Source organism: Citrus sinensis, chromosome 2, assembly GCF_022201045.2.
Source record: "Citrus sinensis cultivar Valencia sweet orange chromosome 2, DVS_A1.0, whole genome shotgun sequence".
NCBI classification, from domain to species: domain Eukaryota; kingdom Viridiplantae; phylum Streptophyta; class Magnoliopsida; order Sapindales; family Rutaceae; genus Citrus; species Citrus sinensis.
In genome coordinates, this window is record NC_068557.1 from 26,858,695 (window position 1) to 26,871,676 (window position 12,982).

Genomic DNA, 12,982 nt, shown 5'->3' on the forward strand with positions numbered 1-12,982 from the left:
AAATTCTTTAATCCTATTTTTAGCAAAATGACCGTAATTTAGTTTAGGTTCTGTACGTTATATACACTCAATTCGACAAGTAATCAAATATCAATTATGTTACTTTAGGCCGATGAGTACACATTTTATTCAATGTGAGTACGAGTATGGTAGAAAAAAGCTCGGCTGTTCAACATTCAATAAAGAAATTTATAAATCCTTAGGGACCTGTCTATGGTACAGATTCTGTCACAAACATCTCCCGTCATCCCACCATCGGATTGTCTATTGTTTAGTTTCTCACTCCACATCCAACCACATCCAACGGCTGATGCTGCAGTCTGTAGCTTACAGATTCTGTAAGCTAGTCAAGTCCAATCCTTAGAATCCTATGTCGTGTACTTTCTTTACCTCATCAAAAGTCAAATCCTCTGTCTTATGCCACGTAATCTTTTTTAGCAGTTGGCACTGACGCTTCCTCGTCAAATTGAACTTTGCTTCTTCAACAAAATAAGCCACCCACCAAGCCACTAGCCAGAAGGAGAAGCTTTAAGTCCAGCGAAGATGATAAAGTGATGATATTTTTGTTTAGCAAAACCTTCTTTGCTAAGACCTCCTTCATTCTCTCTCTATTCCCTTTCAAGGTAATTCAATTATTCTAATTATTTGTTTGGTAATTTGAATCAATTGGTGTCCTGTTATTAGTTGGGCGGTTCATTTTTGTTTTCCTTATCATCTTTTCAACAAATAAAAATTAGCATGTTGAAAATGAAGATTCTGCTGTTTGTTACCTGATTCTCTGTTCTGTGATGAGTGAAAGTCATAACACTAATTACTTGAAGTTCTGTCACCATTAGCACTCTCGACAAATGGCTCGATCTGCTATTGATGAAGTTTCAGAAACTGGTTCTTTTACAAGAACTGCTTCGACATTTCGTAGATTTATTTCACGGGACCCGAATTCTCAGTTTCCGGCAGAATCTGGGAGGTATCATCTGTATATATCCTATGCTTGCCCTTGGGCCTCCAGGTGTCTTGCATACTTGAAGATCAAAGGACTTGAGAAAGCCATCAGTTTCACGGTTGGTGAATTATGTAATGAATTTCATATATTTTGACTCTTGATGCCACCATATAAAGTTGTTTGTTTGTTTGATTCATTTTGCAGTCAGTCAAACCCATTTGGGAACAAACAAAAGAAACCGATGAGCATAGGGGATGGGTTTTTCCGGCTACGAATACTGAGGAACCAGGAGCTGAGCCTGACCCTTTAAATGGAGCCAAAACCATAAGAGACCTGTATGAGCTCGCAAGTACAAACTACTCAGGGAAGTTCACTGTCCCCGTATGTTCACTTAACTAGTGATCTCCATTTGAATATTGTTCTCTATGTTTGCATGTGCTAACTTACTTGAGTGGTTTTGTTCTATACTAGGTACTGTGGGATAAGAAGTTGAAGACGATTGTTAATAATGAGAGTGCGGAGATAATCCGCATGTTTAATACGGAATTCAATGATATAGCTGAAAATGCTTCTCTGGATCTACATCCATCTGATCAGCGAGATCAAATTGATGGGACTAATGAATGGATATACAATGGGATAAACAATGGTGTTTATCGATGTGGGTTTGCAACAAAGCAAGGACCTTATGATGAAGTAAGGCATTTTCTCGCCACAGTAGTATTCATTTCTAGAAATGATTTCGTTATTCATACATCTGCCATTTGCTGTGTCATTTAAGAGTGTACATTGATTCTTTCTACAGGCTGTTAAGCAGGTGTACGAAGCATTGGACAAATGTGAAGAGATACTTGGCAAGCAACGATACATTTGTGGAAACAGGCTGACTGAAGCAGATATTCGGTTGTTTGTCACGCTTATAAGATTTGATGAGGTATCCATATTGGCTTTTAACCTGTTCTGCAGCAGCTCCATTTTTGTTCACTCTGTTTTTGACCTTTCTTATCACTATTTTGGGTAGCCAGAAGGCATAAATTAACCCTACCTTTTAATGGTGATGACATCTCTAGAAGTTTGCAACCTAATTCCACGGTATTTAGTGTTTGACGTAGCAGAATGCAGTAAAATTGTTCATATTGGCACAAAACTGTTATGATGTTCTTCAAATCGGCGTACTTTATTAGAAATTGCTTTAGCATATGGACATGACCGGGACACAAAACCAGTATGCAAGTGTTATTGACTTCTTTTTTTAGGATTTTTGGATTGTCATCATTCACAATTTGGCTCAACGGGAGAAATAAACTGATATTTGGAATGAGTTTTTCACAAATTTTATCTTTCATTATATGCATCTGATATTTGGAGGTGATATTTCCAAAATTAAATAGAATGTTCCAGGCAGCAATATCTGTGTTTATTGTGAAGATGGCATATGAGTGAACCATGGTTCCCTTTTTGCTTTCTTCTTAAACTGTACTTATTTGTAGGTCTGCTCACACACACACACACACATATTCTGAATGGAGGAGTGCAATAATTAGTGGTAAATCAGGCAACTGATAAGATCTCTTAGTTTACTAAAACTATAGCTATGTAAAGTTGAATTGCAAATCAGAACATCTTGAGACAGATCTTATCACTACATTTTTTGTTTGCTCGCTTGCTTTGAACTTAATAGTACTCTTTAGCACTTGCTGTAGTTTGTCTGTTCATGCATCTCAAGGATTTGAGTCCGTTATGCTAACAGGTTTATGCAGTTCACTTCAAGTGCAACAAGAAACTATTACGAGAATATCCAAATCTGTTCAACTACACCAAAGACATATATCAGATTCCCAGCATGTCTAGCACTGTGAATATGCAACACATCAAGCGGCATTACTATGGGAGCCATCCTTCTATCAATCCATATGGGATCATCCCTCTTGGCCCTGATATCGATTATTCTTCACCCCATGACAGAGAAAAATTTTCTGCATAATTTCCATATTTCTACAGTGCCTAAGATGAGCTTGGTCATTGTTTATAAAAGCATTTTCTGTTTAGACTGTCAGCCGAGATGTGTATATATTCTGTGTGTGATGTTATTAAATAAATTTATTGTGAATGCTCTCTCTTGAGAAACTTGGTAAATAAATTTCAGGGACTGGAGGCTTACTGGATTTACTAAAGTATGGGACATTGCATTTTGAGAGAAACTGGGATGATTTTTTTCCCCTATGAAATTCTATGAATGGTGTATCTGAAAGATTATTGCGATTTTGTATTGATCTTGATTTTTGTGTGGCTGAAAGCATTGTAGAAGCCATCTTTGGTCGTGTGGTCGAAGCTTAGCTCAACTTCTTATTTTCTCATTTATATAGTTAGTTGGATCAGTACATATAGTGGACGTGTACATTGGCAGGTCGCACGTACTTAGAATGAGAATTAATCACCTTTTAATTTTCTAATTTCTTAAAAAAATCTTAATCAATTCTTATGAGTACTTTAGTTAATTAAGCTTCATAAGAATTTACATTCCCCACCTCAGATCCCATAAGGACAGAGATGGAAAACGGCAAGAAAAAGATGGAGATCAAGAAAATAGAAAATTCAAAGTCAAGAATGGTCACCTTCTCGAAGAGACGTCAACGTCTCTTCCAGAAAGCTCTTCATTACGCCACCTACACTAAGTCTCTTGTTGCTCTTCTCGTTATCTCACTCGCCGGCAAACCCTTCGTTCACGGTTTCCTCCCTCAGACACCGTCATAGACAATTACTTAAAACGACAGTGGAGAAAGTAGTAACGTGGGTGCAAGTGATGAAGGCATCTGAAAGTGTGGAGTGAGGAATGTGAAGAAAGTGTGGAGTGAGGAATGTGAAGAAAGTATTGGAGGAGGTGAGGGACGGAGCGATTAAGAGGGCAGAGGATAAATTGATACACTCATTTGCAAACTAAATTGATACAAATATTTTGTCTCCGGCAAGTCAGAGGCAGAGGATATGATTCACAAATTAATTCTAGTACAATACTCAGTGTCAGTGAGCATTTATTGAATCTCTGCTTAGTTTGCATTATTGTTTGCCTGTAATATTTGTCTCTTTAACAGCTCGCTGACTACTTGGTGAGTTCCAGGTCCAACTTGAACTCCTCTCCAATGAGCAGTGATAGCTTTGAAATCTCTACTGTAAGAAATTGTGCATTACTGTTTACACTTGCCTTAATCACTGGGGAGTTCTTGATCAAATTTCTTCCTGTGCAAGTCTTCAACTTATACCCCTTGAATCTTTTAAACTTTTCCAGTCCTATAAAAGTCACTTTGTCTATAATCCACTTCTGACCCAAAGCAAAATCTCCATTCAGAACCTCTGATCTAATATTAACATTACTTTTTATCATTTGGCTATAAAACCGCACGAAACTCCACTTGCCTGCCTCTTTCCCCATCTCCACTTCTTCTCCATCATCCAGGAAAACTTCGCCAGTGCTAGTTTCCTTGCTGCTGACAACTACTAAAAGATGGAATGGTGTCTTACGTGCAGCTTTAGTTGTCAAGGCCTCTCCTTGCAAGGCCAAAATGTTACCTTCCCGAACATGTACGTTTATATGATCAGGTGGTGCGTCTAGTGTTATTTGCTTTCCCGAGTTTAGAGACACTGAATTTGAGTAGTTGAAAAGATCAAACCAGTTTCCACTGGGGAAGTATGCATCCACTGAAACTGCTCCTGACTTCAATACAGGTGACACCATAACACCTTTGCCAATAAGAAATTGTGTATCTATTCTGTAAGTTTTTACATCTTGGGGAAATGAGAAGAACATTGGTCGTGCAACGGCGGTCCCTTTCATATGTGCTTCATACATTAGTGTGTAAAAGTATGGGAGTAGCCTGTAGCGAAGCCCGAGCACTTTCCTGGCTGTTGCAGCAACCGTGTCCCAGAAGTAGAGTTCCTGCCGGATCGTACCAATAGCAGAGTGATCTCTTGCGAAGGGGTAAAAAGCCCCTAGCTGCATTTTGAAAATATTTTGACATTAGTTGCATAAACACTTCATAAGAAAACTAAATTAATAAAAATCTAATCTCACTGAAATGGCAATAGGACTGCTCATAGAAATGGTCTTTTTTGGTACATTTTCCGTTGTGTTTAGTGTCAGAATATAATACATTAGAATCTCTGAAAATCTAACATAGTTTTAGAGTCTTACTTGAATCCACCGTCGGCAGAGTTCTTCAGTTGTGTCACCAGAAAAGCCACAAATATCAGCTCCAACCATTGGGATTCCAAAGAGTCCAAAATTTAAGATGGACGGAATTGAGTACGCTAAATCATTCCATGTGGCGGCATTATCTCCAGTCCAATGAGCTGTGTATTTTCCAGAGCCAACAAAAGTTGATCTGGAAAGTATAAATGGTCTTTTACCGTTAACATTGATTAAAGCTGCATGAGTAGCTTTGGCTTCCAGGAGTCCATATAGGTTATGAGTATTGTATTCTGTAAGGTTTCTATAATGTAGAGCTGTTGCTGGAACAGTTTTATTGTTAATTGGGCGTCGTACTCCATTATTATTAATCTTGTAGGGAGGATCATCAAGGGTTGAATGTGGCGTGGGAAGGGATGTAATGAAATTAGATAACTCATTCATATCAAGCCAAAGACCATCCATAGGAAGAATATCTCGAAACAATTGGATCTCACCTTTCCAAAAGGTTTCAGCAGCAGGATTTACAAAATCAGGATAGTAGACTTTTCCAGGCCAAACTTCTCCCAGGTAAGGGACACCGTCACGTTTTATAAAGATATCAGCCTTCAATCCTCTAATGAAGGTTCCGTAAGTCTCATTCACACTGATACCTGCAGGAAAGGCACAACAATACGTTTCATATTGTGACAAATGAGCTCTAATCCGGCTTATTGATCGACACGATAAATAAACTGAAAAAATGTTTCTGCAGTAAGATAATTCATTTTCTATAACTACATACCAGGATCCAAGATGAGCACATATCTCTGTCCATTTTGATGGAGTGTATTTACAAAATTTTGCATTGAGTTCACTGGAAAGTTGATGGGATCCAGAGTGAAATCCTTATATCCATCCATGTAATCAATATCTGTCCACATAACTTCAAGAGGGATGCCAGCTTTTGCATAGCCAGCAACCACAGCTTTAAGATCGGACACGTTTTCGTAACCATATCGACACTGATGAAATCCTGTGCATTAAGACAACGTGAAAATCAAATTGGGAAGAACGAAATAATTGGTCATGCCGTCACCTTTGGTTAACTGGAAACCTAGCTTAGAAGAGTTATACACCAAGAAAATAAATTTATCTCAAGGCAGATAGAAGAATACTTCAGAATGAATAACTTATCAAAGCTAGTAAATCAAATTGTGGTGACTCTATATTTGATTTGTTAATAAGGTAACTAAGGCCTTAGTTTGGTAGTGAGGTGCCATAGTTTTTAAGTTATAATAATTGTGATTATGAAATAAAAATTAATAGTACGTAGTAAATAATCATTTTGACAAAAATAATAAAGATATTTTAGGTTTTTCATTATACAAGCGGCATATTAAATCAGCTTAACTTCTAAGCCACAACAGTTAATATGTACTAAATATTTTAGTGCCGTAACTTTTAACCTATAGTTACCCAACCACAATGACAGACAGGCCTAAGTAAAATAAGAAAGGATACTTTATATTTTCTTTTTCTCAAACTTACTCTACAATGTATAACTCATGATGGTAAGTGGCCAACAAGTACAACCCGTATAGTATAATCTCAAACAAATGTATGGCAAAAATGAAGAAATTTTCGAATAATTTACTCCAATCCATCGTATTGCAACATAGAGAATGATTAAATTGTGTATAAGTATTAGCGTAACTTATCAAAACAAAGTAAGCAGGTATTCACAGAAAAGATACCAAAGGACCAATATGGCATAGGGGCAGGCCGACCAATTAACTCTGTATATTGTTGTATGACTGAATCCGGCGAAGGTCCGGCAAAAAAATACAAATCAATAATCCCTCCAGTAACCTTGTAACTAATCCTGTCACCAGTATAAACGACATCCATGCCATTGCTGTTAAGAAGCAGAACACCATGTGTTGTCCCATTGGGCGACCTCACATCAATATAAAAAGGATGAGAGCCATAGAGATTAACATCAACATTTGCTGAGGCCAAGTCAGCATTCCACAAAGTTAGAGTGTCATTGGGAGTCAACTTGAATGATTTCTTTGTGTGCTCTCCAATTCCATACAGATGAGACCTTTCTATTGGTAATGCTGAAGAGAGTTGAATGTATTGATCCTTAAACACCAAGAAAGTGTCAGAGTGTGAGGTTTCAGGTGATGTGTCGAAAAGAATGTCGCCGGAGGATCGCCGTTTGACCGAGAAGCCAAATGGGGTGGTGTGGAGGGTGAAGACTAAGTCTGAGGTGGGGTCGGAGAGGAAGTGGTTTCCCGGCCCTGTTTGGTGGTTTACCGGTGAGTTTAGTCTGTTTTCCGGCAGCCAGCAGTGAGTGCAATAGGATTGGCGGGGGATGATTTCCTGCGGGATTTCCCATCTTTGTTTTTTGGAATCTGTTATTCGAACTCTCAAACGGTCTTTTGTCTCAAAGCTGAAGGGAAACAGAGCATAATCAGATCAATCAATCTTAGAGTCACAAACCAAAAATCATCAAAAATCACTAGCTTATCGAATTTAGAACTTGAAACAAGTCTTTCTCGCTGACTGCTTAGTCCAACAGTCAGTGAACAATACATAAAAGCAAGGAACAATTAAGTTGTAAATTTTAAAACCTGGCAAAAAGATTGAGGCTCTGAATATCAGGTCCGTAAACAGAGGAGGACCTGATGAGGCCAAGTCCAGCAGTCAACGACTTCAGTGAGGAGTCAACAGCGACTGATCGAACAGAGTAGCCATACCCAACTGAATCTTTCTCTGCAGCTACAAAAATGCAATAGAGAAATAAAAGTAATAATGAAAGATGTTGATGATAAGAAGCAGCAGCAGTTTTTTCTGGTTTCTTCATTTTTTCTGGTTTCTTCATTTTTTCTAAGATGATAGAGTCCACTTAACCCACGTTTCTTTTCAAACTTCGAATTGGCACTGGGCACGTTTACACTTTGAGCTTGAAATGGCCAATTATAACTCTTGTCTCTTATTTTGACTTTTATCTATTATCAGTTGGCAAACCCTATCTTACATGCATGTAAGATACATCCCCTCACATGAATAGTATATGTATGGGATCCATATACTATTTATGTGAGAAGAATGTATCTTACATGCATGTAAGATAGAAGGACCCTTATCAGTTACCCAGACAGCCAAACAGTGACGAAGCAAAGTTGACTAAAATAGTCAGGAGTGTTTAGAATTTAATCGGATCCGCTCAATCAGTCTAATCCGTATAAATTCGATCTCTACAAATTTAATTCGTGGATTGATGGATTAGATTGAATTGAAAATTTAAAAATCCGCAGTCGGTGGATTAAATATAGATTTACTTTTGTGAATCCGTAAAAAATTGGGAATCAGTAAAAAAATATAAAAAATATTTATTTAATAGAAAAATTAAACTTATAAATATGACATTATACTTATTAATAAATAAATAAGTTAAAATATAGTTAAATTAACATCATATTATGTCTTATCCGATAATAATATAAAATAACAATAATTAAATAAAAAATATAGCTTCCAGGCAGTTAATTTTCATGTACTGATCTAAACAAAACTTTGAAATTTTTTTCTTTTTGGTGTGTTATATTTTAAAACTTTGAATGTATTTTTTAACTTTATTTAAACAACTAATTTATTTAAATCTTATTTAATTTTAAATTTGATTGATAGTAAAATTATTTTTATATTAATTTTTTTATTTAGTTAGTTCGTGGATAGGATATGATTAAAAAGTTTTAGCTTGCAAACCAATCTATAAAATGGTAGATTAGGTTAAATCTGCATCTGATCTACAGACATTTGGATTGAATTTCACTAATCCATGGATTGGATTTGATTAAAAATTTATAATCCGCAAAATCGTGGATTCGATATGGATTGATATCCAATCCGTAAAATTCAATTCGTGAACACCCCTAAAAATAGTTATGAAATCTTCATTTTTATGATGCGTTTACTATATAGAATGAGTTGGAATAAGAATGAGATTCCAATATTTACTTACAAAAAATAAATGAGAATGAGAATGTGCAGGAATGTCTTTAATGTGTTTACTTAGCAAAATAAATGGGAATGAGGAATGAGAATGAGAATCAATTTACCAAAATACTCATAGTATTAAATAATGTAATTTTCATTAACTAGATACATGTGTAAATATTATTATAAAAATAATTTTAATTAAAAAAATAAAATTAATAATAATAAATGATAATAATGATAATATTAATAAAAATAATAATACAAATAATTAATAATAACTAAAATAATAAAGTTAATAAAATTTAATAATAATAATAAAAAAAGAGTGATGTTCTAATGTTATCTGATGTTGATGACCAAATTTTTTTATCACATATATAGTTTGCACAAAACCCGAATGCAAAGTATATGTATTTCCGAAATTTTAAAAAAAAATTAAGCATATGTACTTTCTCTTATTATCTAGTAAAATTTATATAACAAAATGGCACTTTGTCAAAATTTAAATTTCCTTTTTTCTTTTTATATATTGTGTACAATATAACTATGAGGGTAAGTATAAATCACAACTAAAATTTAATGCAAAAGTCCATACAAATATAAATATAAATATAAATATATAAATATATAAATATATAAAGAGAAACGCAATATATAAAATTGTAGAAGCTCATAAATTTTCACAATTACATGTTGGAGAGATTTAAATAACGCTCCACCTTAAGATAAGAAAAAGAGGTGTCGATGAATTTATTTAAAAATATTTATAATTTTATCTAATGCCTTTATTAAAAAAAAAAATTTCAAACTTTGAAATGAAAATAAAGGTTAATGAAAGATATTCATGATTTTTCAGCAGAAATTAAAGATGTAAATTAATGATTTCTATGCTAAAATGTAAATTGATTTCTTAAAACAAAGTTTGTATTAGGCTTGGGCAAGATTTATGATGGATAATGTATGTTCTGGCCTTTTCAAGTTTTCTTTTCTTTTCTTTTTTTATATTTTATTTTATGTCTAGAGCTTTCATAGTAATTAGCAAATATACACACATATATTAGGGATGTTTTGGTACCATAGTAATGAAATAATTACTCAAACCAAAAATTTATAACATTTTAGGTTAAAAACCTACCAGTTTAAATAAAAAATAACAAACAAAATGTTCCCCCACCCCCCTATATATTTGAGGGTATGTGTCGGAGAGGAAAAGGGAGCTAAAGATTAGGTGAAAAATAGGTAGTGAAAGTTAACCGGCAAGACACTTCTTAGGTTACCTCAAAAGCTAGCGTTTCTTTTTTTACTATAATTTGGACGATTATATCAAAATGTTTCGTATAATTCGTACATAAGTATAGATCATTTCACCACAAATCATAGTTTATAACTTTATATCGTTTAGTGTATACTGTGATACATATTACTTACTCATTGTAAGATATTACGACAAACTTTAGTGTTCAGTGAATTATTTTAAGGGAAAATATAAAGGGATTATGCCTTTGATCTGAGAAATGGTAACCAATTTGGGAACGAACAAAAGAAACCGATGAGCATAGGGGATGGGTTTTTCCGGCGACGGATACTGAGGAACCAGGAGCTGAGCCTGACCCCTTGAATGGAGCCAAAACTATAGGAGGCCTGTATGAGCTCGCAAGTACAAACTACTCAAGGAAGTTCACTGTCCCTGTATGTTCACTTAACTAGTGATCTCCATTTGAATATTGCTCTCTATGTTTGCATGTGCTAACTTACTTGAGTGGTTTTGTTCTATACTAGGTACTGTGGGATAAGAAGTTGAAGACGATTGTTAATAATGAGAGTGCGGAGATAATCCGCATGTTTAATACGGAATTCAATGATATAGCTGAAAATGCTTCTCTGGATCTGCATCCATCTGATCAGCGAGATCAAATTGATGGGACTAATGAATGGATATACAATGGGATAAACAATGGTGTTTATCGATGTGGGTTTGCAACAAAGCAAGGACCTTATGATGAAGTAAGGCATTTTCTCGCCACAGTAGTATTCATTTCTAGAAATGATTTCGTTATTCATACATCTGCCATTTGCTGTGTCATTTAAGAGTGTACGAAGCATTGGACAAATGTGAAGAGATACTTGGCAAGCAACGATACATTTGTGGAAACAGGCTGACTGAAGCAGATATTCGGTTGTTTGTCACGCTTATAAGATTTGATGAGGTATCCATATTGGCTTTTAACCTGTTCTGCAGCAGCTCCATTTTTGTTCACTCTGTTTTTGACCTTTCTTATCACTATTTTGGGTAGCCAGAAGGCATAAATTAACCCTACCTTTTAATGGTGATGACATCTCTAGAAGTTTGCAACCTAATTCCACGGTATTTAGTGTTTGACGTAGCAGAATGCAGTAAAATTGTTCATATTGGCACAAAACTGTTATGATGTTCTTCAAATCGGCGTACTTTATTAGAAATTGCTTTAGCATATGGACATGACCGGGACACAAAACCAGTATGCAAGTGTTATTGACTTCTTTTTTTAGGATTTTTGGATTGTCATCATTCACAATTTGGCTCAACGGGAGAAATAAACTGATATTTGGAATGAGTTTTTCACAAATTTTATCTTTCATTATATGCATCTGATATTTGGAGGTGATATTTCCAAAATTAAATAGAATGTTCCAGGCAGCAATATCTGTGTTTATTGTGAAGATGGCATATGAGTGAACCATGGTTCCCTTTTTGCTTTCTTCTTAAACTGTACTTATTTGTAGGTCTGCTCACACACACACACACACATATTCTGAATGGAGGAGTGCAATAATTAGTGGTAAATCAGGCAACTGATAAGATCTCTTAGTTTACTAAAACTATAGCTATGTAAAGTTGAATTGCAAATCAGAACATCTTGAGACAGATCTTATCACTACATTTTTTGTTTGCTCGCTTGCTTTGAACTTAATAGTACTCTTTAGCACTTGCTGTAGTTTGTCTGTTCATGCATCTCAAGGATTTGAGTCCGTTATGCTAACAGGTTTATGCAGTTCACTTCAAGTGCAACAAGAAACTATTACGAGAATATCCAAATCTGTTCAACTACACCAAAGACATATATCAGATTCCCAGCATGTCTAGCACTGTGAATATGCAACACATCAAGCGGCATTACTATGGGAGCCATCCTTCTATCAATCCATATGGGATCATCCCTCTTGGCCCTGATATCGATTATTCTTCACCCCATGACAGAGAAAAATTTTCTGCATAATTTCCATATTTCTACAGTGCCTAAGATGAGCTTGGTCATTGTTTATAAAAGCATTTTCTGTTTAGACTGTCAGCCGAGATGTGTATATATTCTGTGTGTGATGTTATTAAATAAATTTATTGTGAATGCTCTCTCTTGAGAAACTTGGTAAATAAATTTCAGGGACTGGAGGCTTACTGGATTTACTAAAGTATGGGACATTGCATTTTGAGAGAAACTGGGATGATTTTTTTCCCCTATGAAATTCTATGAATGGTGTATCTGAAAGATTATTGCGATTTTGTATTGATCTTGATTTTTGTGTGGCTGAAAGCATTGTAGAAGCCATCTTTGGTCGTGTGGTCGAAGCTTAGCTCAACTTCTTATTTTCTCATTTATATAGTTAGTTGGATCAGTACATATAGTGGACGTGTACATTGGCAGGTCGCACGTACTTAGAATGAGAATTAATCACCTTTTAATTTTCTAATTTCTTAAAAAAATCTTAATCAATTCTTATGAGTACTTTAGTTAATTAAGCTTCATAAGAATTTACATTCCCCACCTCAGATCCCATAAGGACAGAGATGGAAAACGGCAAGAAAAAGATGGAGATCAAGAAAATAGAAA

At 35.2% G+C, this 12,982-nt stretch overlaps 2 protein-coding genes across 3 annotated transcripts; one reads left to right on the forward strand and one right to left on the reverse strand.

The window, feature by feature from the left end:
• The first annotated feature begins 337 nt into the window (after window positions 1-337).
• LOC102608962 (uncharacterized) lies at window positions 338-12,654 on the forward strand. Of its 2 annotated transcripts, none has more exons than XM_052434705.1 (6): window positions 338-623; window positions 837-1,061; window positions 1,148-1,324; window positions 1,415-1,639; window positions 1,749-1,877; window positions 12,140-12,654. In XM_052434705.1, the coding sequence occupies exons 1-6, from the start codon at window positions 555-557 to the stop codon at window positions 12,371-12,373; spliced, it is 1,059 nt and encodes a 352-aa protein (XP_052290665.1). In that variant the 5' UTR covers window positions 338-554; the 3' UTR covers window positions 12,374-12,654. The 2 variants fall into 2 exon arrangements, with proteins under 2 accessions (XP_052290665.1, XP_006468479.1); XM_006468416.4 differs by lacking the exon at window positions 12,140-12,654 and adding an exon at window positions 2,694-3,208 and having other exon boundaries at window positions 339-623.
• On the reverse strand, window positions 3,841-8,068 carry LOC102608383 (alpha-glucosidase-like). Its single transcript, XM_052434704.1, has 5 exons — window positions 7,745-8,068; window positions 6,863-7,563; window positions 5,911-6,141; window positions 5,133-5,779; window positions 3,841-4,934 (listed from the first exon to the last, which is right to left on the reverse strand). The coding sequence occupies exons 1-5, from the start codon at window positions 7,993-7,995 to the stop codon at window positions 4,044-4,046; spliced, it is 2,721 nt and encodes a 906-aa protein (XP_052290664.1). The 5' UTR covers window positions 7,996-8,068; the 3' UTR covers window positions 3,841-4,043.
• Window positions 12,655-12,982: the final 328 nt, after the last annotated feature.